The 25,829-nt window shown below is 54.9% G+C and overlaps 1 protein-coding gene across 2 annotated transcripts in view; it reads left to right on the top strand.

The window, feature by feature from the left end:
* The first annotated feature begins 5,207 nt into the window (after positions 1 to 5,207).
* Positions 5,208 to 25,829, top strand: part of KCNK3 (potassium two pore domain channel subfamily K member 3) — a 37,859-nt gene continuing 17,237 nt past the window's right edge. The window contains exons 1-2 of one of the 2 annotated variants that reach the window (XM_070512424.1): positions 9,891 to 10,015; positions 10,602 to 10,661. Coding sequence is in view for 1 of the 2 variants with exons in the window: in XM_044772101.2 (XP_044628036.1) it covers positions 5,381 to 5,663 (283 nt within the window). In the remaining variant the exon portion in view is untranslated. Of the gene's footprint in view, positions 5,664 to 9,890; positions 10,016 to 10,601; positions 10,662 to 25,829 lie in introns of those variants that run through there. The other variant, XM_044772101.2, reaches the window with a different exon arrangement.

The following is a 25,829-nucleotide window of genomic DNA, read 5'->3' as shown; positions in this document are numbered from 1 at the left end:
TGACCACTGGAGCAAGCCTGACCCCCACAGCAACTCCTTGAAGACCGATGGTTCTCACTGTCACTAGTAGGAGCCGCGAGTCTGTCTCCCCGGATGGTCACCCAGCTCATTTAGGGCAGGACAAAGAACACAGCCAGGTGTCCACCTCCCAGCACCGTGCTCTCTCCTCAACAGCTCCCAGAGCCTCTCCTTTGTGAACAGCTGCCTTTTGTGTTTGGTTTGGGCTTGAGATGTTAAACAAATAGTGTCTCTTGACAAATGCAAGCCGGCTGCACTGGGACCGGGTATGTTCTCTAAATCCAGACTAATCCTCCATGTCTCTCCCCACAGAGATGCACCAAGAAACACCTCAGTCGTACCCTCAGCACCTGGAGTCCCATCAACCAGCCTTCAGAGGCCACGGTCCCTGGTGTAGCTCTTTGTGTCAGCCACTTCCCCATCTTTCTGCTGCAGCTCCTGGGCTTACTAGGCCCCTCCCCTTCTCCGGCCTGCCCAGGGCTTGATGTTGGGAGGGCTCTGGACACTCCTTCCTACAGAGAACCATGGGCTCCAGGCTGTGTCAACCCTCCTAGCTCAGCCAGGCCTCCTGGAGTGGATGGAGGAGGGTTCACACAGTGCCTTCTGTCCCAGGTGCTGTACCAAGGGCTGTGGGGCACGGACATGAGTAAGGCCCTATTCCTGCCCTGCAGGAGCTTATGGTCTGCTCTAGACAGTATGGACCAAAGTTTCACATGAGGCTCTGGTCCAGCTAGTAATGGATACCGTCGGGTCTGAATCCTGGCTAGTCTGACTCAGGGTCGGCTCTTTCATTCCCTATGTCACTGCCTCCTGCCCCCATCCTCCAGCCAAACTGGCCAATAAAGGGGACCAGAAAGCAATGGAGAGAGAAGGCTCTGGGCCCCTCATCCTTCAGACCACATTCTTGGCCATTGTACAATGAGTATTGCTGGTCACTGGACCAGGTCTGTCATTAACATCAAAGAATGTCAGAGCAGGAAGGAACTTTTCAAGATAGTCAACCCTTTCACCCTGTAGGAAAGGAAACTGAGGCAACCTATAGAAAAAGAAAGAGATGCCACATGACTCTTGCAAGTCTACCCAGCTAGTTGGGAGTTGGCGGCAGCACGGGGACTCAGCTCCAGGTGTCCCAACTCCGAGTTCAACGCCCCCTCCACATGCTTCCTCAGGCCTTCGGACACTCACATCTGTCTTTTTCCTCCCCCGCTAAACTAGGAAGGGCTTGCTCCAGCTTCAGAAGGGTCTGTCTGCAAAGAGTCACAGAAGCCAATTGCCAGGGTTTTCCTGCCTGCAGACTCTGTGGTCGTCTGTACCACTGTGCCCACTGACACTGCTGGTGTCTAACCCAGCAGGTGTAGGACACTTTAAGGCCTTCACTTGTGCACTGAGGACACAAGGAAATGTGTGGAGCAACTCTGACGAGCAAAGCACTGTGCTGCCCACTGCAGGAGGCATAGCATGAGTAAGAACGGTCTCCACCCTGGAGAAGATAGTGAGCCAGTGCAGAAGACAAATGTTAAAGAGCCAACTAATTTACTGGGCAGGAGGAATATCTACTGAACTGAAGCTTAGACAGGGTGCTGTGGAAGCACAAGGGAGCCCATGGTTCTGATTGGAGGCAACTGAGGAACGCTTCATGGAGGGAGTGTCCTTTGAGTTGAATCTTGAAGCCTGATTAGGACAGAAAATGGAGGAGTCAAGGAGCTACAGGCACCCCAGCTTAAGGGAGCCACATGAGCCAGGAATGAAGCATGATAGTACTTGGATGTGTTTAGAGCTTAGAGGGGAATGGAGTGGAAGATTATAAAATAGTATGTGTATAATGTTTAGTGCATAATAATATGCAGCAACTAATGATAATTAAACTCTGTGCCATCTTTCCTAACTCTGATTGTGTCCTTTTCCTCACAAACTAAAGTCTTAAAAGCAGCGGCTAGACCCTCTTTTCAACTGATTCTTGGAAGAACCATGGAAGCAGAAGCAGGCCAGGAAGCTCATGGGATGTTGTAAACGAAGGTAGCATAGACATGCCCTGGTCCAAACTCCTCCATTTATGGATGTGCGAACCAAGGCCCAGGAAGAAGGAGTGACTGGCCCCAAGTCCCTCAGCAAGCAGGCAGCAGAGATAAGACCCCAGCTGGGTCTCCTACCTCTCCACCCTGTGCTCTCTGTAGTGGACAGGATTTCAGAAAATCATCACACAGAAGGCTGACAGGATAACGATTTGAGGGATGTAAAAATCTCTCTCTACCTGGCCCAAAGCTTCCCTCCACTGGAGTCACCCAAGGATTCAAAAAAATAGAAGAACAAGGAGAAGCCACAGCTGAGCAGTTTTTATCATTTCTAACAGACAGGATTGACAGAGATGCTTTCGGACACTTGGCCCTGGGCAGAGGGTAGGGCATCCCCATCAGGGGATGGGGAGATACAGGCAGGTCCCAGGAGTCCCGGATGGAGGGGAGAGGGATAGGCTTTGAGGCCTTTGGTATAATCCCACCCAGGTCAAGGTTGGGCCGGTGGGACTCCTGCCTGCGGGTCTCAGGGGCTACTCAGAAACCTCGATTGGTTTCCCCCGACCAGTCCTCCCTTCTTAAAAGAAAGGAGGGAGGAATGGCAAGAGGAGGAGACCCAGGCTGCCCTCCTGGGTTCCAAGGGCACTGTGGCTGTGCTGTGCTCCCCCACTGGCAAGTGTCCTGATCTCATACATAATGGGGGCTGCAGGAAAGACCCCAGCTACGGAACAAGAGTCCTGGCCCCTCCTCACTCACTATGTGACCTTGGGCATTCCCCTTCCTACCCTCTGGGCCTCAGTTTCCTCTTCTGTAAAGTGAGAGGGTTGGGCTAGATGATCTCCACAGGTCCTTCCAGTTCTGAGTGCTGTGAGAACTAGCTTCGTCATAATTAACAATAAATGCCCTACCCCTAAAGAGAGCTTTTTCGCTTTTCCGAAGCTCATTCACCTTTCATCTGCACAGCAGCCTGGCCTGCAGCCAGAAGTGAGCAGACCTTAGACACACAGCCTTCCATGCTAAAAACCAGGTGTAGCGAACCACTCACTCATCTAGACCAGCTTTGGGAGTATTGGCTTCTGAGGTTGTTGGGGCCAGAAGAACAGAACCTAATTGTACCCCCAGCCCTGAAAAGCCAAGAAAGGCAGCGCTTTTCTTCCAGAGAGCCAGAAGATGCCAAAGGGGAAAGCCTGCAATAGCGTGTGTTCATGGCCAAAGGAAAGGGCTGGAAAGTGTGTGTCAGATCAAAGAATCTGACAAGATCAGAAGATCTTCGGGGAGGTAGGGACAAGATGCCATGAATCAAGGCCTGCCCATCAGGCTCTGGTCAGAGACCTGAGTCCCAGGAGGGAAGAACTCATTATAGAGCCTCGTAGTGCCGGATTTGCACATGTGTGATCTCCTTTGATCCCTTACAACGATCTGTTCAAGAGCTAGTATCATTAGCTATCCCATTTACAGATGAAAAGAAATCGAAGCTCGAGGAGTCACTATGGAGAAGAGCGTGGGTTTGGGAGGCAGACCGAAGTCTCTTTCCAGCTGAATGAACTTGGGCAATTCTCTGCACTGCCTTGAGCCTCAGTTTCCCCATCTATAAAATGAACATAAACATACCTACCTTTCAAGATTGTGGTAAGGACTAGAGATAATGAATGTAACATGCCTAACCTGTTACACAGCACATGCTTGATATGTACTTGTTGAATGAATGGTTGAAGGAAGGAATGGGTGGACGGCACTCCTGGGAGAAGCAGCATAGTGTCCAGCAATGACAGGTCAGTGCAGGATGTGGGCAGATGGAGCTCCCACTTCTGGCTGGCTGCCTTCTGAGCCTACTCTCAGTCAGGGACCTTGGGGCCTCTTCCACGTCTCTCCGCGTGGCCATTCCAGGGTCCCGTGAAAGACTTTTTGACCCTCCTTGGCAGTGGGATTTACATTCCGATCATTCTGCTCACTCAGCCCATCCAAGTCTGGAGTTGTTTGGAGCTAAGCGAGGCCTGTGGGATCATCTGCCATGGCACCTCATCGGGGAGATAAGGAAGTGAGACTCTGAGAGGGGCAGTGACGCCTCGCCTGAGGTCCCACAGCCTGCCTCTCCTCCCCACCACTGCCACCATGTTTACAAATGAAGAAACTGAGGCAGAGGGAGGCCTTCGGTTTCCTTCAGTCTGTCAGCCAGCCTCCTGCTCTGGGCCTCATCTGACCTATTTCAGCTGGATCCTAGTTCTGTTGGGGTGCCCCGTGATGGTGTCTGGTGCTGTCTCTGGCAGCCCAGCCTGGCCCACTTGTGCAGGACTGGGGCCATGGATGTCAAGACAGCTTGATAGCCCCTGGGGAGCAGAGTGGGAGACCCTGGGACTGGTGCTCTTGGCCTCAGCTACCAGCCTGTGCCTTCTCAGCCAGTTCCAGGGCTTTCCCTTGGGCGTTGGCCACAGGTCCACAGCTGTGCCCTCCTGTTTCTAAGGCAGCCGGAGGGGTGTGGCCTGGGAGGAGGGAAAGCTTGGCTGAGTCCTAGTGCTGGCACTAACTCACTGTGTGCCTTTGCATGTCACTTAACCTCTCTGTGCCTCAGTTTCCTCATCCACATAATAAAGGGCAGGACAGCAAGGCCCGAGGTCCTTCCAGTTATGGAGTGCTGTGACTGTGGTGGAGGGATGCAGGGGGCGTGGGAGTCGCTCTTGTTCCTTTTCCCTTCCTGGCTTTTCATGTCGTCGTTTTATCTCCAGCTATCCAGGTCTCCAGTCTCATTCTGCCACTCTTTCTGTCTCCATCTTTCACTCTCTGCCTCTCTCGCTCTGTATTTCTCTGCCTGCCTCTTCTTTTTCTGTGTCTGAGTCTACCTCTGGTTTTATCTCCTTGTCTGTCACACCCCCCTCTACCTCTTTTTCTCTCTCTTCCTCTGTAGTTATGTGCGTTTCTCTGTCTTGTTATCTCTTTCTCCGGGTCTCTCTCTCTCCGTCCTGCCCGGTCTCTCCGCAGCTCTCCCGCTCGCTCCCCCACCCCTCCCCCTCCGCCAGCCCCCCTCCTCCCTCCCTCAGCGCGTCTCCCCAGTCCTTATTTGGCTGGGCGGGAGGGCTGGCGGGAGGAGGCGGCCGGCGGGCGGGGGGCGGGGGGCGGGGGGCGGGAGCGGGGCCGGGCGGAGGAGGGCGGTGGGTGGTGCTGAAGGGACAGCTCCGCGGCGGCGGCGGCGGCGGCATTGGAGGCGGCGGCCCCGGGGCGCGGAGCGAGAGCCCGGCGCGGGGAGCAGCGAGCGCAGCCATGCCCCAGGCCGCCTCCGGGGCAGCAGCAGCGGCGGCCGGGGCCGGGGCGCTGGCCGGGGGCGCCGGGGGGCCGGCGGAGGCCCGGGCGGGACGATGAAGCGGCAGAACGTGCGCACGCTGGCGCTCATCGTGTGCACCTTCACCTACCTGCTGGTGGGCGCCGCGGTCTTCGACGCGCTGGAGTCGGAGCCCGAGATGATCGAGCGGCAGCGGCTGGAGCTGCGGCAGCAGGAGCTGCGGGCGCGCTACAACCTCAGCCAAGGCGGCTACGAGGAGCTCGAGCGCGTCGTGCTGCGCCTCAAGCCACACAAGGCCGGCGTGCAGTGGCGCTTCGCCGGCTCTTTCTACTTCGCCATCACCGTCATCACCACCATCGGTAACTACTCGCCAGGCGGGGGGCGGGCACCCGGGGGCTGGGCGCCGGGTCCCGGGGTGGCCCGGAGCCGACCAGGGCTGGGGGGTTCCGCCGGAAGGGGTCTAGGCGCCCAACCCTGCGCTCCCAGAAACCCGAGTTCAGCCTGCCGTGTCTGCTCCGCAGGGACAGGACTCGGGGGAGGCGTCGATTCCTGGCTCCGGACCTGACTCTCCCGGAGGGCCAGCCCTAACTTGTCCCTGCCAGGCTGCGCGAAGGCCCCAAGGGACTCTGAAGTGTGTGAGAGGGGCAGGAACGACCGAGGAGGCTGGGGAGGAGGGGTGTGGCCCGGCCAGGCCCTGGAGCAGGGCGCTGAGTGTGAGCGGCGGGGAGCGCGCGATTCCTCCGTGTCCCTGAAGATGGGCTTCCGCACTTGGCGTGTCTACACCGGCTAGGGCTCCTGGGAGATGTATAGGTGCAGGTACTCGGCACTCCACGGCGCTCCGGGCCACTCTGGGTGCCTGAAACACCCTGAAACTGGGACTGTGAGTGCCGCTTGGGGTGTGTGTGTGTCCAGCTTGGGGAGTTTGGGCATCGCCAGCCAGTGACTTTAATTTTCTTACGGCAGCAGAGCTGGTACTGGAAACCAGAGCCAGTCCTGTCTGCTGCCTTCTCTGCTGTCCCAGGAAAACAGTCACCTCACAGGAATGGCCCCAGTTCTTTTCTCCAAGCCAGAGCAGACGACAGTGCAGGAGGCCACACACACTCAGACTCTCTTGCAAGCTAGGCACAGGCACACACACACAGGTGCACACACCAGCACACATAGGGCATACATGGGCACACACACAGAAGAGACACAAACTGTTGTCCAGGAAAGGAATCTCCAGTGAGGTCCTTGATGTGCTATCAAACTGTCCAAAGAGGAGTAAACAGCTTACCCGCTCCCAAGACCCTGTGATTCCAGCCCAGTTCCATCTCTTCTCCCGCTGTATGACCTTGGGCAAGTCCCTCCCCCTACCTGGGTCTCAGGCTCACCTCCAGAAGATGAGGGGTGGTGGAAGTGATCTCAAGGGCTCTTCCCAGTCCTGACATGCTCAGATTCCCAGATTGGAAGCCCACCTTTACCCAGAGCCCATTGGGATGCCTCCAGGAGATGTTTCCTCCATCTTTCCCATTCTTTCTCTTCTCCCTGGTCGCCCTCCTTGCCTTGGCTGAGCTCCCAGGGCCTGGGTGCTATTTGGCATAGCCCATGACAAGATGGCAGTGTTTTCCTGGGAGTCAACAGGAGTTGAGGGGGTAAAAGGCAGGACTGAATGCTTTCCCTGAAGTCTGTCCCCTGCAGGACTCCATTCCCCAGGCTCCACTGTTCTCTGGGGACCACAGGGAGCTATGCTATGTCGTTTCTGCATTCCTCTCTTACAAGAGGAAGGAAAGGGCCCCAGGAGTGAATGTGGCTCAAGTAGGGGCACCTCTGGGTCCTGCTGACCCTGTGAGTTTAGGGCCAGATGGTCAGACTCAGGCCTGCTCAAAGAGAAGCCTGCTTTCCTGGGAAGGACCAGACCAGGTCTGGTCTGTGGTCTTCTCTCTTCTCCATCTCCCTACCGCCTGCCGGGGATTCAAGAGCACTGAATATCCTCAGGCCTTTCTTCTCCCTCTTCCCACACATCATGCCCTTAGTTACATGCCTCCTGTCTTTCTCAGTCCCATGGTCCACAGTAACCTCCCAACTGATCTCCTTGTCTCTAACCTCGTTCCCCTCACAGGGCAAACTCCCCTGGACAATGCTGCCAGAAAGAATATCCCCAAAGCACAGCTCTGACCAACCCAAGACCCTTTTCAGCAACCCTCAATGGCTCCCCACTGTCTGTGAAATCTGGTCCATACTCCTTATCCCGAATTTTAAGGACCTTCATACCTGGCTCCAATCTCTATGTCTGCCTTCATTTCTCACTTCTTACTGACATGATCCCTCCACTGCAGCCAAACTGTCCCCTGAGAACACCTTAAGTGTAGCTGTTTGGCATGCCTTTCTCTCTATCTTCTAGTTATCCTGTCCAAGCCAACCTTCCAGGTCCAGCTCAAATCCCACCTCCTTCTTGAAGTCTCCCAGACCATCCCAGGCCAGAGCTCTGGCCAATTGCAGGATTACTGTCAGGATGACATGGGTGACACAGTGTAGGCTCTTTCGCATGGTTATTTACATTTTGGGGGATGTGTTTTGTCTCTTTCACTACACTGTAATTAACCTCCATGTGCACAGGGCCCCGTGGTTCCCATCTCCAGGCTCCCAGTGTTGGCACAGTACCCAGCGGCCCACACGAGCACTCAGAGGAGGCTAGTGATGGGTTTAAGGTGTGCAGAAATGAGAGGGCATTGTCCTCCCCTCCATCCCTGCTGTTTTCCACAGTGCTTGTAGTCCTCACAAGAGAGACACTAAAAGCTGGGGGTAGAGGCAGACAGAGTGCGGTTCTGGTGATTATTTATTCATAAAGTGCTGGGCAAGAGGAAAGACAGCATCAAAGCACCACCCTTGTTCTGGGGGAGGGGGCCCAGGCTGGCACAGCCCACCCCCTGCCCCACCCAACCATCCCGGGCTTTTTGTCACCTCTCACACCGGCTGGAAGCTGTCCAAGGGAGCTCTACTCTAAGAAAAACCTCTTTGGGCTGTGATCAGATGGCTGAAAGGGGCCCTATATTTGACTGATCTTGACCCCAAACCCAAAGGCAACAGCCTCTGTCCACCTCACCCCTTTGGGGACCCAAGTGGGTCTCCTGAGGCACTGGGAGTCCCATCAGGATAGAATAGTGACAGAACTTCCCATTCATTCAGTACTTTAGTGATCACAATGCACTTTCATCTCATCTCTCGAGTCTCAGCCTTCATAGCTCAGGGATGTTGCCAGGGCAGGTGTTGTTAGCTCCGTTGCACAGATGAAGGCATGGAGGCTCGGGAAAGGGAAGGGACTCCCCTGAAGTCGTGCAGCTGGTGAGCAGCAGAGTTAGAGCAAGAAGCTGGGTCTTTTGACTCCAAGCCCAGTGCTCTTTCCCCTGCTGGTCTCTTGGCTGCTTCCTCTACCTCCATATGCTGTGAAGCCCAGAGCCAGCCGGGACTGGCATGGCCAAGACGTGTTCAGTGATGCCAGCTTGCAGAGCGCTCACAGGCAGCCCTGATTGGTTGAGGGTCGGTAGGGTCTGAGTTAGTCATTCACCTGGTTAGTCACTGGCTGCCAGGATTCCTCCAGCTCCCTCATCCCTGGCCTGCCAGCCAGGAAACCCTTCCTTTGTGGGCCCTAAGTTCATCAAATACAAACAGAGACTCTTTTCTGGGAAAGCTTAACCTTTCTAGCTGTTGAGTCATTAAACTCCTCCGGGGCCCCAGCCCCATCTATTCATATCCTGGAGGCTGTCAGAGCAGGAAGGAGCCTCAAGATCAGTGGGTGCCGCCCCTTCCTCTTACAGAGAAGAAACCAGAGAGGTATGGGAGCCACACAGCCAGAGGGTAGCAAAACCTAACTTCCAGGTCCCCATCTATTATTATTATTAACAACAGCAACAGCAACAATAATAATAGCAGCCACCATTCATTATTTACTTTTTGGCAGGCTCTACACAAGACACTTCATTTGTATCCCCTTCTTTAATTCTCTCACCAACCCTTCAAGGTGGGCATTCTTAGCCCCATTTTTCAGCAGAGGAAACTAAGGCTCGAGTGTAAATGACTCACCCATGACTTGAAAGTATGGCACCTGTCCAGATTCAGTTGAACCTCTCTGACTCCCATGCCCTGGATTTTTTCCCAGTTCCTTCTCCACTTGAAGAACCCAGCCCAGATCCTTGTATCTCGAGGGCATCAAGTAGCCAAGGCTTGTCTTTTCCCCTGGCAAGTCCTCCCAAGAAGGAGAGGCCTCTTTCTCCAGCACACTACAGCCAGCCTGCTACTCCCCCACACCCGGCCCCTGCCCAGCCCAGACCATGTGCCAGAGCTGTGCCCAGCACCTAGCCCTACCTGAGACTGCCACGGGCTCACAGGTGCCCGTTCTCCCACTGTAGGTCCCCAGAATCCCTGTGGCTCTAAGGGAACAAGAGAGGAGGTGATTGATTAGCTGGTCGAGCTGGGGCGGAAAACCTTCTGTTCTGCTCTTTCCTCATTGTCCAGCCTGTTCTCCGCTGAGCACGGCCTCCAATCACCCGCCACGCGGCCTGGGAACCCTCAGACTGTGAACTCAAGCAGGCGGCTCATGAAGGAACCTGTACTTTTTACATCTTTCCGAGAAGAAGGAAAGTACAGAAGTGACTGGCCACCCCCAAAATCCCAGAGTCCTCAAATAAAAGAGTGACAGGAGACATTAGCAATCATTCAAATACCCAGAGAGGTGAGTGACTTGCCCGAAGTCACACAGCAAGTTGCAGATAAAACCCTGATTAGAACTCAGCCTTTGGGAGCCCAGACTGGAGTTCTCTCCATCACCCAGACTGTTCCCCTCATGACTCACTGTCTCTGTTAGCCCCAGGCCTCGGGCTGCTTATCACTCCACTGTTCCCAGTCCTCTCTTGACTACTTGGGGGAATAGAGGGGCAGCCCAGCCTGGAACAGTCTCACTGCCCACTCTCAGTCAGCATTTCCTTCCTCCCTGCCCACAAGCCAACCCTCTGCTTCAACCACATAAGCCTTTTCTGCAAGATTGTGTAGGGTCATGGGTATTGGCTTAGAAGCCAGAGTGTCTGGGTTCGTCTTTACACTCACCCACCACCACCCCCACTAGCTGTATGACTTTGGACAAGTTACTTAGTCTCTCTGAGCTCAATTTGTCATTTACAAAATGGGGAGAATAATATCTGCCTCATGGATTAAATGGAATAATATAAAGAAAGTACCTGGTACAGAGTAGGCACTTTATAGAGTATCTGCAATTATTAGTGTTATTAATTATCATTCATGTATTATTACTGTCCCCACAGAAGGGAACTGCTCTCCCAGGGGTTACCATGGCCACTGCCACCTCTGCTCCTTTTTAAAAGGTGAGGACAGTGGGGTTGGGGACCATGGGCTGCCACATTCCTTCCCTTTATCCTCCCAATTCCACTACCCCACACCAGGTTTCCCAGCTCCTCATCCATGCCTGGAGTCTGCCTAACATCCAGGCTTGGGGGTCAATGCTCTGTGCTCTGAGCAGGCAGGCCCTGCAGAAAGCCAGTCAGGGAGAATGAACGGCATAGTGGTAGGAGAGCCTACCCTGGATTGAAGCAGGAGGCAAAAGTTCCAGTTCCACTGAGCTTAACTGCTGGTTCTCTACAACCCTCAGTTTCCCCATCTACAGACTGGGTGCATTTGACCAGAGGTCCTTCTGACTGTGCCATGCCTCTGCCTACATGTCCAGTTCCCACACATCCCAGCTGGGAACTAGAGACATGGAGGGAGTGGGGGCGAGACTAGAACAGAAGTGGAAGACACATGCCTGGCCACAGTGGGGACAGGACAAACACAATAAGTATTTTCAAAGAAAACATAAACAAGCACAGATGAATGTAGTGCAAATCACCACCATAAACAGCGTTCAGCTGGCAGCACAAATGGTGAATCTGTGAGTTGATTTTGTAGTAAAAAAAAAAAAAAAAACATAAAAATGATTTCCCTGCAGTCAGCCAGCAGCAAGGGAAGAGACCCAGCTCTGACTGAGACCACTATCGGTTTAGGCAAACCTCAGCAGAGACCCAGGATGGGCATTCCCTCATGCCCCACTCCGGCCTTCGATGCAGGGAACTGACATGTGTCAATAACACGTCAGGCACCATCAGAGGCACTTCTCACCACCTGCATTCCCACAGCTGCCCTGGGAGGGCAGGCACTGGCATCCTGGTGGGTCAAGGAAAGGGAACTCGGAGAAGTTTGGAGGTTGGCCCAGGACCCTACAGATAGAAAATGACAGTGCTGAGGCTTGTACCCAGGGCTGTAGGGGGCACCTGTTCACAGAGCGGTGTAGCCCCTGTCCCCCATGGAGCCTCTGCAGTCCGTTCTGTATGACCGTCACGAATGACGAGGATGGGTGCCAGGGTCTGCACCGCGACTCAGCTGTGGCCTCAGCTACAGAATCTCTAGCTTTCGGGACTATGGACAAAGTGTTTAGCCCAAAGAGAAATCAGAACTTGAGTGCCAATCCTCTTGTTTTTACAGTGTGGAAACTAAAATTCAGATTGGAGAAGGGGCTTGCTGAAGGCCACGCTTACAGGTATCCTCAGAGCTGGCCTTAGGGCTGTGTTGACTGATGCCTCACTCCCTGCTCTTGGGCCCCCCACAGGCTCTTAGAGAAGAGAGCAAGCTGCCAGCCAGCCTGTTCTGCTTGCCATGGTCCTCTCCCTGACCCCTCTGTTAGCCTCTGGTCCTCAGAAAGCCACGTGACGAATGCATTTCACGGCAATGGAGAGAGCAGTCAACGTCTATACTTTCTCATTGTCCAGGACTGCCCTTGCTAAGGCAGATCCCAGGTGGCTCCAGAAGACCTGCCCCTCACCTGGAGCCACCCCACCCCAAACTGCTGCCACAGTCACATCTTCACTTTCCCATTCTCTAGAGCCGCCTCAGCTGCGGCCTAGAGCAAACAGCTCTGGTTCTCCTGGCCTGTGGCCTCTCTGGGGCTAGGCTCCCTGCCAAGCTGGGGCCAGCCCCCCAACACCCCCTTCACAAAAGCCGGCTCCTTACTACCCCTGTTTCCCATCCTGCTTCCTCCAGGGACACACAAGGACCCCTTTGTGAGGAGGGCGCTGGCTGCTGGGAAGATGAGGCACAGCCTGGCCCCAGAGCTGGAAACTGGGCTCTTTCTCCCTCCTGAGAGGCCTTAGACAAATGGTTCCCACTCTCTGCTGCCCTCGTACTCATGAGAGGAGCAGACACTTCTCTGGTGTGCCTCAGTCTTGCCGCCTGTACAGAGGAGATGTTCCTCAGGGGGCACTGAAGAAGGCTGGCTCAGCAATGCGGGATTCTCTACCTTAATGCTTCTCAAGTGGTTAAGTGCAGCGGGAAGACCTGGTTGATCTGTTTAAATGCAGATTCTGAATCAGGAGTTCTGGGCGGGGTCTGAGACTGCATTTCTAACAAGCCCCCGAGGGACGCTGATACTGTTAATCTATGGTGCATACTTTGAGTAGCAAGGGTCTAAATAACCTGGAGACCTGACTTCTGGGAATAAACATGTGGACTGTGGTTTTAAGAAGGTTTAAAGCTGAAAAAATCCTTAGGAATCTAGTTGTGGGCTGTCAGAGACAATGGCTTCAGAGCTGGCAGACCCTTCTGTGAGGCCAGAGTGGGGCTGTGGCTTGCCCCATAGGAGCCGGCTACGGAGCCGGGGTGGGGTCATGCGCTGTACCGTCACTGTGGTGGGGGAAAGGGAAGTGGAGAGGGTGGATAGACAGGGAAGAGAGCAGTAGAGAAGGGCTTGTCTCAGGCCGAAACCTGCAAACAGGAGTCCACTGGTCGTCAGCTGTCTTCCTTTCCTCCCCGTCTGCCAAGGAAGCTCATCAGATCCAAGGAGAATGGGTGCCCGGTAGATTAAACCTCAAAGTGGGAAACTGGCTTCTCCCTCGTGGCAGCTACCCAAAGTCCATGCGGGCAGTATGGCCTCCAGCCCCCATTAAAAGAAGAGGCTCAGGCTCTTTCCTTCTTTCAAGAAAGGACTCTGGCTTCCCATGAGCTGGGATCCAGACAGCAAAGGCCCACAAAGGTCCCCAGGCCCATGGTCCTATGACAACCAGACACACTCACTCTATTGCAGGCTACAGTGTAGAATACAGGTGGCAGGACAAGGCCTGCTCTCTTCTAGACCTGTCAGGCCACAAGTGTCTGCAAACTTTAAGAGGGACATCGACAACTGGGGAATAGTCAAAGGAGGGGAGCAGTGTGTCAAATGAGGGACACTTGGCAGGGACAGGTGTGGAGAGTGTGAGTGCTGCCTTTGAATATGTGCTGGGCTACTACAGGGTAAAAGGGCCAACCCTGGGCTAATTGGGCACGAGGAGCTGAAGCAGCACCAGTGGGTAGAGTCCACAGAAAGACTGAATTAGTTCCAATACAAGGCAGAACTTGTTAGAGTGGAAGCTGATCAAAGATGGATTATGTTGCCCTGAGAGGTGGGAGCTCCCCATCACAGGAAGCATACAAAAAGACACTGGATAGCTGTACTGCAGAGGTCACCAATATCAATCAGGGTTCAACCAGAGAAGCAGAACCATTAGGAGATAGATATTAAGAGATGTATTATGGGGAATTGGTTTATGAGACAGCAGTGACTGGCGAGGCAAGTCCAAAATCCATAGAGCAGGCCGTCAGGAAGGGTGGCCGGAACTCTCTCCAGCCTGAGCTGCAGCTGCTGTCCACGGGCAGAATTTCTTCTTCAGGGAAGCCTCAGCCCTGCTCTTAGGGCCTTTCGACTGATTAAATCAGCTCTGCCCAGATCATCTAGGATAATCTCCCTTACTTTAAGACACCGGTTATGGACTTCAATCACATCTACCAAATACCTTCACAGCAACCCCTAGATTAGTGTTTGATTCAGTAACTAGGGGCTTTAGCCTAGCCAAGTTGACACATCAAAAAGATCATCACACTGCCCATGTGTCAGACTGGGGCCTGAAATCAATGTTTTTTAAGATTCTTCCCAACCCTGAGATGTTTCGATTTCTTGATCCTCAAGGGGGCAGCCTAGAGAGTTAGAGTACCCAGAGTGGCGCTCAACAGTGTGCTGGGACCCCAGACCCTCCAGGTCACCTTCCAAACAGAACGGGCTTTAGCTTTCATTTCAGTTCAGTTTACCAAAAATCACTGAGATCTCCCGAGATCTCCTTAGTGTCAGGCACTGAGAGAATAGAAAACTAAGACCCAGATCCTTCTCCAAGGAGCCTCTGGTCCAGTTGAATCCTGAAGCCACAAGTTGAATGGTATATATGCTAAATCCTAGTGAAGTGACTCAAAATAGGGATCTGAGAAGGCTTCCTGGAGTGGGTGGTACTTAAGGGAAGCTTTAAGGAAGAGAGAGGACTTTAGTAGGTAAAGACTGGCAGTGAGAGCTTTCTGGGATGAGGGAACAGCATTAGACAGGCTGAGGGGCATGAGTGTGCCCAAGGAAAGGTGGCAGGAGCAGACCTGGATGGGCTGGATTTGACAGGCACTGGAGAGGGCAGTACGGACCCAATCTGTGTTCTCCTGCCAGGATCCTGACCAGGGGGTGCCCTCGTCACCTCAATTAAACCACTAGGTGCCTCATGACTCCTGCTGAGCCACTGGGAGCCTCCATGACCCCAGCTGAACCAGTCAGTGAGTGCCCTCATCACCTCAGTTGAGCTAGTGAGTGCCCCCGTGACTCCAGTTGAGCCAGAAGGTAAGGGCAACCTGGACCCTGACTGCCTCCCTTCGCCCTCTCCTGGTCACCCAGCGGACCTCAGCTGGCCCCCACAGAGTGCTTTCATTCCCTCTGCCCTCCACAGTTCCTTTTCTGGCCAAACCACTCTGAAGCCCAGATCAAACCCAGTCTTATGGGTGGTGTGCAGGAGCGCCTGGGACAGTGCTGACAGAGTTGATACTATGTGCATGTTTTCTGCGCGGACAACCCCAGGCCCCTGCTCTCAGATCCCCTTCATCTCTGCTCAAGGCTCCACCACTTGGCGGGGACTTGGTGTCCCTCTCCAGGAATGCGCAGGGCCTCTCCTGACCACAGCTCCAGCACAGACATAACCATCTCAGAAACATCCGGAGAGGCACATTCCAGCCCGCCTGCCACAGGACCACCGGGGGGCTCTCTCCAGAGACCCAGACTGTCAAGGCCCAACAAAGCGGCCTGGAGAGATTGGCACCAGGCTCTCAGACAGGAGGCAGCTTCTCCTCGACGACGGGTCCATTCCTCCCACCAGTGCAGGGGAGCTCCCTGGGACCTTGAGGGGCAGCGGGGGCAGGTGGTTCCAAGCAGGATTGATGCAACAGAAGGGCCTTCCCTGGGCTGTTCCATCCAGATCTTAGACCTCGCTGTGAAGCAGCCACTCCCTATGGAGCCTCAGGTTCCATGGTTGTGAACCAAGGCTGCCATTGACTGGGAGGCTCTCTGGGCTGAGCCCACTATGTGTATTACCTCTTGGAAGGCTCGCAGCCCCCTCTCTGTGCACAGCACCATTATAATCCCCATTTTACAGGGGAGGACACTCAGGCGCAGAGAGGTTAGGGAATCCACCTAAAGTCACACTGCTGGCCAGGAGCAGAGCACAGATGTGTAGGGCACACACAGTGCTTGGCTTATAAAGCACTTGGTCACACAGTCTCTCTTTTGAGCCTTGTGACAACCCAGAGCGGTAGGCATCATTATTCCCACTTTGCCAATGAAGAAACTAGACTTGAGAACATAAGGTCACTTCCTGCACTCCAGAGCCAGTAAAGTGGAGGCAAAGGTCCAAGGTAGACCTTCCAACACTGAAACCAAGCTCTGCCCCTGGAAGAGGAGTGCGCTCGCCCTGGACAGTGGCTGAAGGTGGGTCATTCCCGTGGTATGGATGTCAGCCTATGGAAGGCAAAAAGGGCAGTGTTGCAGGAGACAGTTGTCACTGAGTGGCCTTATTTCATGCATTCATCAACACCATCCTTCTGAACAGGACGGGAACCTGAGACTAGAAATGAGAACAGAGTGACGGTTCTTAAGAGTGGCCAGTGAGTGAGAGAAGGGGCCTTGCTGGGGCCGACTTGGGTAACACCTGCTCACAGGTGCATGGGGAGAGGGCAGGGAAAGTGGCCCCCGTGTGATGAGTAGGAAGCTTGTCCCAGGAGCAGCAGTTGCTTGGGGCTGAGCCATGGGTGTCAGGGCCCAGCCCCTGGGAGTTATTTCAGTAGGCCTGTGCTAAGCCAGGGAGGCTGTGCGTTTTCACACTCCCCTGGTGAAGGGAATCTGCAGCCAGGTCTGGGAAGCGCAGGAGAGAAGGGGGCTTATGAGGCTCAGCCTCTGTAGCTGGGAGGCTGGGTCACTCGCTAGCCAGCCACTAGCATTTTCTCTCTGGGTTTCCTTGGTACTTAAGAAACATTCAAGGGGCAGCTGAGGAAGAATCTTTGGAGCCCACAAGCCAAAGCTCCTGGGGTGAGCCAGGTGTCAGAGACATCAGGAGTCAGTGGGTGGCCCCAGGAGAAGGGCAAGTCCACCTCCCCTCAGAGGAGCCGGGGACTGAGAGAGTCTCAGTGGGGGTCCTGGGGACAGGCTGTCTCCTTCACGGCTTTAGCTGTCAGCCTCCTCCCAAAAACCCCAGCAAAGGGGGTCAGCCCAGGGGAGGCCCCTCAGCCGTGTGAGTGCAACTCACCTGAGGGCAAACTGGGGGGCTCTAGCCAGGCTGAGCCAGCGTGACCCACTCTGCAGCATAGACTTCCCACCACGAGGGTTGCACAGAGTAAGGTCCCCTGGGGTTGCTCTTGGTCCTCTGTCCACCTCCAGACAGGGCCAGAGAGAGGGAAACCTGGACCCAGACTCAGTGGCAGCCTCTTCCCTTGGGTGCCACGCCCAGCTCAATGCCCCAGAGTCCTAAGCATTCATTTTCCCTAGGCACCAAAGAAGCCTCAATGTTTCCTGCCTGCCCCTCAGCATCGTCCACTGGATGCACAGAGGCGGGCTGCACGTGCTTTCTCAGAGCCGTGACTGATGATTTAGTGCAGCAGAGCTAAGGAAAGTGGGGGACTCAGTCCCCTCCACTGTTTCTCCGCTCCTAACTGGCTGTGGGTCACATCCCACTCTCGCCTGACCTGGGAGACATTGGGCTGCTGGTGTCTGAGCCCCTCACAGCTCACACGGTCTCTGTTGGACCAACTCCCGGCCTCCACTTCCAGCCCCTCCTGAGAAGCACACCACCCAGGACTGTGCTCTTGTCCCCACTTCACCCCATGCTGGCTGAGCCCTGGAGGGACATCTTCTGTGTCCATTCCCAAGAATAGAGCTCTGCCAGGACCTCCAAGTCACCCCTTTCTGGAAAGAGAGCATTTCTGACTGTGGTTGAGGCTCCACTTATCAACAGAGCGAGTCCACTGCCCCAGCCCCTGGGACAACTGGAATGCAGGAGCCTCCCACCCAGAAAGGACGGCCGGCTCATGGCTGGCAGCTCCCACAGTAGACCGTGGATGGGGTGTGGGAGGGAGCATTGGTGCTGAGAGCAGGCTGACCCCAGCCAGTGCTTTCTGATGAGGAAATAGCCAGGAGAGCACTGTAGACAGAGTCTTTCTTCCCAGATTGCCTCTAGACCTGAGCCAGCCCAGGGTGAGCGCACTGATGACCAGTCCTGCAAACCAGGGCCCTGGGAGCTAAAGTCCTGCTCGTGGACCAGCCTTTGACATCCCACCTAGACCAACGACCTGCTAGATCTCTGAAGGGCCAGGGTTAGCCCCTTGGATCTTCACGATGGTTTGATATCTCAAAATGTTTACAGGACATTACATGATTATCTATTCAGAGCATTCACAGGCCAACTGAAGGGCACATCTAGCCTCTTCCTCATCCTTTGGCTGAAACAGGCTCAGTTCGGGGGGCTCACATTGGCATGCTCATGCAGAAAAAGGGCTCGGCTTGGCAGTGCATGGCATTACAGCAATTCCTGGGGTTCTTCAGATTCTTTGAGAATCACTGATTCAGTCCAACCCATGTGTCTCCTAGGTGAGGAGGCTGAGACCCAGGGTGAGCTTCAGGGCAGACATGGGGGAACAACCTGCCCCAGCCACCAACAGTTCAGTCACAGAGCTCGGCCTCAGACCCAGGCCTCCTGACCCTGTCTACTCCCTCGGGCACCCACACAGTCATTCCTCCAGTCCCTTTGTTTTTCTCAGCATCTTCCACCTGTCTGCGCCCCAGGGACTCAGCCCCTGTCCTCTTGGTGCTTACATTTCAGAGGAAGTAGGTAGTCAACAAACTAATTTATGTGGTCGCAAATAAACAAGATCATCTCGATGGTAGCAAGTGCTAGGAGACGGTAGAACAAGAAGATGTGATAGAGAGTGGTGGAGACACAGGTGGGTGTCTGGGAAAGTCTTCCAAGGAGGGGGCTTGTGGAATGCAAGCATCCAGGGAAGAGCTTTCCAGTGGAACAGCAAATGCAAGGATCCCAGGTAGCCAGGGTTTGGCATGTCTGAGGAGCAGGAGCAGACAGAGCGGTGTGGCTGCAGCAAACTGAGGAAGAGGTGGAGATACAGAAGGGCTGAATCCTGCAGACATGGAGGCCTCGCTCAAGAGTTTGGATTTCACTCCAATGTGATGGAAGTCACTGGAAGGTTTTAAACAAGCTTGTGAGGTGATGTGACTTAAAGTTTTACCAGATCCCTCTGGCTGTTCTGTGGAAGTCAGATGGTTGTAGCACAAGAGGGAAACTGGGAGACCAGCCAGGCTGCCGGTCAGTGACTTGAAAGAGAGAATGATGGTAGGTTGGACCCGGGCGATGACAGTGGAAGTGGAGAGCATGGGTGGACTGAGGGTGTGTTCTCAAGACAGAGCTGGTCCGGCCTGCTGATGGATAGGATGCATGTGTTGGGGGAGAGGAGAGAGAGAGGGCTGTGGGAACCAGGGAAAGAGAATGATCAAGGATAGCCTTTGACTTGAGCAACTAGGAGGAGAGTAAGCATTTTCTGAGATGGGAAATAAACCCTGGAGAGTAAAGGTAGAGAGATGAGATTCAAGACTTCCATTTTAGACATACGGGTTAATATGAGATGCTTATTACAAATCCCTGAAGGCAGTTAGATAGACAAGTCTGCAGCTCAAGGGAGAGGTCAAGGCTGAGATATAAATTTGGGAGTTATCAGATGGAAATATTATTTAAAGTCATGCGACTAGATGAAATCAGCTAGGGAGAGAGGAGAGTCTAGAGAAGAACCCAGAGCCAGCCCCTCCTGCAACACCAGGCGGTGGAGCCAGGAAGGGGGCCTGCCAGCAGACTGGAGGGAATGTGGGGAGTTCGGTGTCTGGGAGGGCGGGAGGAGTGTTTCAGGAGACAGGGGACTGTCAACTGTCAATTGTGCCACTGCTAGGAGATCAAGTCAGATAACCACAGAGAACAGCCAGTGGGTTTGGGAACGTGGTAGCCCTTGGAGATACTGACCACAACAACACAGTGTAATAGTCCACAGCTTGTTCCAGGAGCCTAGGATGGGGAGCATGGGAAGGGGTTCTTTTGGATTTGTTGAGCCTGAGGTGGAGCAGAGGGACCAGATTCCAGGAAAGACAAGGGAGAGAATGAACAATATCACAGCTCCCCGTTTTCAGGCCTTTTCATACACAACCCTCCTCCTGCAGAGGCCCATGAGGTAGTTATCATTATGTCCATTATGCAAATGAGGCCCAAGGCTCAGCATGATGATCTGGACCCGAGTCCAGGCCTGTCTGCCCCCAAAGCCCCTGCACATCATGCAGTAGCTCCCACCCCGCACTGGCAGCTGTGCCTGCCTGCCCTTGCTACATCTTCCCACATCCCCCTCCTCTCCATGCATCCCTGTCCTTTGATCATTTCTGTCAGCTTCCAGCAGTCTTGGCCTCTGCCTCCCTCCTCCGGGAGAGCTCTGCTTTTTCTCTTTGATCCTGCATGTCTGTCCTCGGCTGCATCCTCAGCTGGGCCCTGTGTCCCCCGCTCCCTGTTGCTGCAGGATGTCCTTTCACCCTCTGCCCAAGCTGGGGGATCTGCAAGAGTTTCTGAGAGCCTTGGGGAGTTTGGGCCTGTGGGATGGGAGTGGGCTCCTGCCTCCCTGACTGGGAAAGAGCCTGCAGGCTCCTCAGGCCTGGCCAGGATGCAATCCAGGCCCTGCTTGGCACCAAGGGTCCAGAGACACAAGCTCACAGGCCACAGATGCCTGAGGAGGCAGCCAGGAGTGGGCAGCCAGAGGGCCATGCCCTCTTACCCCAATGGGGCAAGATGGGCTGCAAGGTCTTCTCAAGAGAATGATGCAGATGAGAAGTGGTGGTCAGGAGTCCTAAATGGGGAGCTGTAATTGGCAAAACCAGCCACCTGGCTGCCACCACTACCACATGCACTTTAGAGAAGAGGAGCTTCAGGACCCCAAAGTCCCTTTTGGAGCCAGGATGATTCCAGTGGGTAGTCGTGGGTGAGGCCCAGGAACAAGTGAGGTAGAGAGAAGCCCTGGCAGGAGCTAGGGCGTGGAGCTCTGTGCCTGGCCTGGGTGCTCCCCTCCCCTCTGCCTCCCCATCCTGGTCAAGATGAGGAAGGCCACCCAGGATGCCCAGAGCTGCCTCTAGTTTCTGTCTTCAGATTCCGAGGCCCCGTCTGCCCCTGGCTGCACTGGGAGGGTTTGGTACCCGGCTCCCAGCTAGAAGAGACAAACAGAGGGGACCCAACACACAGATGCCACAGGCCCCACCACACTCCTCAAAGCCCTGACAGTGATGAGCTCCTCACACATCCCCGGGGTTATTTTTCAGCCTCGTTCTTCCCTGTTTTTAATGGAACACCAGGCACGTGGCTGGCCCGCTGCCCTTCCCAGGTGCTGTGCCAATTTGGGCCAGGAACAGAGCAGGGCAAGATGCGGTTCCTCCCCCAGGACCCCCCACCGAGTGCCCCTCACTGGATGACAAGCGAGGTTCCTACTGCTCTGAAAGCCTGGGTCCAGCCTGGGGCGGGCAGGGGGTCCAGCGGCGGGAGAACCCCGGGAACCTTCCACATCTCCGTCCTGCCTCTGATACACGTATTGCCTGACCTTGACCAAGTCATCTCTCCTGCCCCAGCCTCTGCTCCCTTATTTTTCGGTGGGGTGAATGGTAGTGACACCTTCCTCACCAACTGCCAAATACTCGAAAGTGAGCGATAAAATAAAATGCTACACAGACATAAAAGAATATTGGGATTAACTCCCCATAGAACATACTGGCCCACTCTCCCTCGAAACCCCTCCCAGCCACGCCTTTCTCCCTGAGTGAGTGACTCCCAGTCTGAGGCTCCTCTGTTCCCTTCATCCCTTACCCACCTGCCCTGAGCCCTGCCTTCCACATTTTCAGCCGGCTGAACTTGAATCCAGGGTGCCTGGGGTGAAGGACAGCTGTCAGGCTGCTGGTGGTAGCCATTGAAAGGCTTCAAGTTGGCATGGGGAGTGAGGGCAGAGCCCAGCACCTCCCCCCACCCACCTCCTCCCTGGCAGCCTTCCAGAAAGCTTAGCTATGGAAAAGCACTGCCAAGTTAGCTCTGAAACCCCTTCCTCGGGTACAAAGCAGTAGCTAAGCCTGGAGAGGTATGATGTATGGTAGAGGACGTTGAAAGGCAGGTTGAAAGTTTGGACCTCTTTCCCTGTAGGCAATGGGGAGTCAGGGAAGGTTTTTGAGCAGAGGAGTGACATGTGCAGACTGGAGTGTAATCTGAAAGTCGGGGTGGGAAGATAGGGGAGAAGGGACTGGAAACTACCAGGGGATGACAGCTAGGAGCCACTGCCCACGTCCAGCCTGGAAAGGGTGAGGGCTGAGACTATGGTGGTGGCTGAAGGAACAGAAAGAAAGGGCAGGACTAGGAAAGGAGGAACAGCTGTGACCAGGTAGGGGGAAGAAGAGGAGGAGAAGGGAAGATGTTCAACCTGGCTGACTGAGGAATGAGGATAATAACAGGAATCGGGCAGTACAGAGACAGCCAGCATGGGGGTAATGGTACGTTCAGTGGCCAAGGCAGGTTTCAATGTCATGCTTCAGCCAGGTGACGATGGGTGGAGACACAGCGTGGAGCAGAGCTGGAGGCCAGGCCGTGGTAGCGTCCCCTGGGCCAGCATCACAGCAGCCCAGGCGGAGTCGTGGTCCACTTTTACAATCAGGGTGCAGGAGAAGGAGGCAGAGGCAGCAGGACCAGTGAGAAGCAGGAGGGTGGAGTGTCCAGAGAGAAGTCAGAGATGGATCAGCCATCAGAGCTGAGTGTGGCCAGAATATGAAGGAAAAGGAGGATGCCAACATCCAAGAGTACCATGTGTGACTGTCCAGGTTGTGCACTGTCCAAAAGAATCCAGCTGAGGGGCTTGGAGAGCTGAAGTCCAGCCTGCTCACCAATCTATGGACTCCCAGGGGCTGCATCCACCCAGAGGGGCCCATGTTTTTCTAATTTGTCCTAAGTGCCACTTAGCTGGGGCAGCGCTGCCCACAGGACACTGGGTCTGGTACTCGGGAAATTCATGATGCTCTTGGCGAGAGTAGTCTTAGTGGGTGAAGTGGGGGCAGCCTGACGGGTAAGGAGGGAAATAATAGGTGTGAACCCTCAGGGGAAGTAAGACCAGGGAAAGGTCATGGTGGGCCTGCCCCCCACCCCCATCTCCCTTTCTTCCTTTTTTTAAAGACTTGAGGCCAATAGTGATAAGCTAGCAGAAGACCGTTTGAAAATACCCTCAAACCGGGAGGAGCAAAGCCAAGAGGAAAATCCCAAGGCCAGGGAGTGTGGTTCAGGGGTCAGCCTTGGGAAGGGAGCCCCACCTCCTCTGAAATGGGAGAAGGGGGAAGGGAGCACCCCCCACAGAGAGAGTATGGGGAGGCCTCGCTCTGCCATGTACTTGCTGTATGACCTTGAGCAAGTCGCTTAACCTCTCTCTGGCTCAGTTCTTGTATCTTTAAATGGGGATAATAACAGTACCTACCGAATAGGGCTGTTTGAGGATTAAAGGGAGGAGCATGTATCAGCTGGCTTAGAGCAGTGCGGCATGTAGTAAGCGCTATATAAAGGTCGTCTAGTATTGTTTTGAACTGGGGAGGAGGGAACAGCGACAGAAGCACTTAGTCATTTGAATAAAGTCGAGTGCAGAGACAGTCAGCTTGCCCAGATTCCACTCTGGGGTTGGGGGATGGGGGAGGCACAGCAGAACTGTGAGCAGTAGCTGGAGAGAGCTGGGTCCTGGGGTGATGGCCTGGGCCCTGGGGACACCGCCCAGCTTGGAGCTCCTGGCCCCATAAAAAGCAAGCTCAGGACACTAATGCATAAATGGGCAGCGTCTATGGCCACAGGAGCCATGAAGGCGCTCCCGCGTTGTGCCCTGGCCAGCCAGGCTCGTCTGATTCTGGGCTGTGCACAGCAGTGCAGATGCAGGGCCTGGAAGGAGGGTGGGGTAACAAGGATAGTTGAAAAGGCTGGGAAATCGGAGGTCAGAAGAGAGGTGGAAGCCCGGGGTGAGTCAGGCAGCAGGAGGCAGGCTGGGGGCTGAGCATCTGCCTCCATGTCTCTGTGTGAAGGGCAGTGTCCCCAAGGATGGGGACAGCTGCTTGCTATCTCCACTGAGGACAAGCTGACAGGGAATGGCCTGAGCCTCGGTCGTTTCATTCCGCCTGAGGAGCATTTCCGACAGGGCGTAGGGTTGAGTGAAGTGTGTTTCCATGGAGAGTGGTGGAATCTTAGCCTCTGAGAAGAGTCTCTCTCATCCCCCGTCGGGCCTGCGAGGGGGAGGGGCTGGATTTGGTGACTTCTTTAGATCCCTAATGGCCTGGAGCTTGAAGGACCAGCAGGGTTCAGAGGCCGGACCATGTGGGGGGGCTCCCTCTCCTTTATACCGAGGTGCAGACTTTCCTGCTTCCCTGGGTGCGTCCACCCCATAGCCCATCTGGTTCTTCCTCTCTCTGCCCTGGTCGGTAGGGGACATGTGGAGTGTTAGAGTGAGTGTATGTGTATGTATGTGCATGGGCACACATGTGTGAGTGGTGGGGGTGGGGTCACCACATCTGCAGGCTGGCTCAGAGGGAGAGAAGGTCCTGGCAGCTGCCTCCAGGCTGAAGTCCCTGTTGCCTGGAGTCCCTCTCCTCCTGGGCACTATGCCAACCTCCACCAACTGAGCTCCTGAGCCCTGGGGAGGGTGCCGAGCCTAAGAAAAGCCTCCTTCACATCTCCTGGCATCTGCTCCCAAATTCCCTGCCAGCCCAGAGCTGTCTGGGCCACTCGCCATGACCAGAAAGGAGAGCAGGGAAGCAGGTGATGGAGACACGGCCCATAGGGGCCACGCTCGCTCCAAGGCCTCCCCACGGAACTCAGCCCAACCATCAAAACCGGCTTCATGCATCCACTGAGAATTCACGTGGATGGTGGTGGGCAAGGTGGGCCAGTGAGAGAGGGACCCACCTCCATGCAAAGCCTGATACCTGGCAGAGAGTGGCGAGCACAGAAGAAGACACCGCTTTTTCAGCTGGGGGACAGGGGAAGGTGTGCCAGAGGAGACAGCCCTGGAGCTGTCTTCCTTGGAGGGCAGAAGAGAAGAGGAAGGATACTCCAGGCAGCCATACAGCATGAGGGCGTGCTCACAGGGGAAGCATGGGACAGGTGCAGGGAACCCTTGGGACAGAGGGGACCAGAAGTTTTGGGGGGTCAGGAGAGAGCAGGCCGGGTAGGGGGTGGTCAACTTGGGGATGGACAGCCTACGCGGTGGACCAGGAATCCCTCAGACGGCACTGTGTGCATTTGGGGAACTAAGGAAGGCTTCTGAGGGGTGAGAGGCAGCTCAGAGCTGTGCTTAAAAAAAGGATAATATTAATAAGAGCTCCTGAGTCCTGAGACACTCCACGTGCCAGGTCCTGTACCAGGCACTTTTCACACTGTATTTCTAACCCCAAGGTCACCCAGCTTCCTGCTAAGAGAGGGATCAGAGAGGCAGCGCAGATTGTGGGAGAAGCAAGAGGCCTGGGTCCCAGGTCCAGCTCTGGAACTGAACCTTGGGCTAGACACCAACCTTTCCAGGCTTCACTGTGCCCACCTGTCGAATGGAGACCACCCCTGCCTGATGGGCTGCTTGGGGTGGCTGTGAGGATCAACAGGAATGCTCCTAAACACTGTAGAGTGCTGTGCCCACATGGGTCTCCTGAAACCTAGCCAGGGCCCTTCTGCTGTGCTGCTCACCTTGCTGGGCACAGCTGGGATGCAGTGCTTGGGAGCCAGGCGCCTCTATCTGGAGGGGCTGGAGCTTAGCCAGGGCATGGTGCTCCTTCGGGCAACTAAAAGGGACTTCTGAGAGGAAACAGCACCACTTAGCCAGAGCAAAGGCCAGCAGGCAGAGCCCAGGCCTCTCCCACCCTCTTTCAGCCACACCATTCCTGTCTCTGCTATTCCCCATCACTCGCTTCTTTTCTCCTGTAACTCAGACTTGCTTGTGACTTTGGCTCACCCTGGTCCCAGCTAGGACCCAACTCTTTGTAACCCTGCAGCTCAGCTCCCCAAAGCTGACCAGCCCCTCATCACAGTCTATGGGAG

This window comes from Equus asinus, chromosome 6 (genome assembly GCF_041296235.1).
Source record: "Equus asinus isolate D_3611 breed Donkey chromosome 6, EquAss-T2T_v2, whole genome shotgun sequence".
Lineage (NCBI taxonomy): Eukaryota > Metazoa > Chordata > Mammalia > Perissodactyla > Equidae > Equus > Equus asinus.
This window is presented reverse-complemented; position numbering and strand designations above follow the sequence as displayed.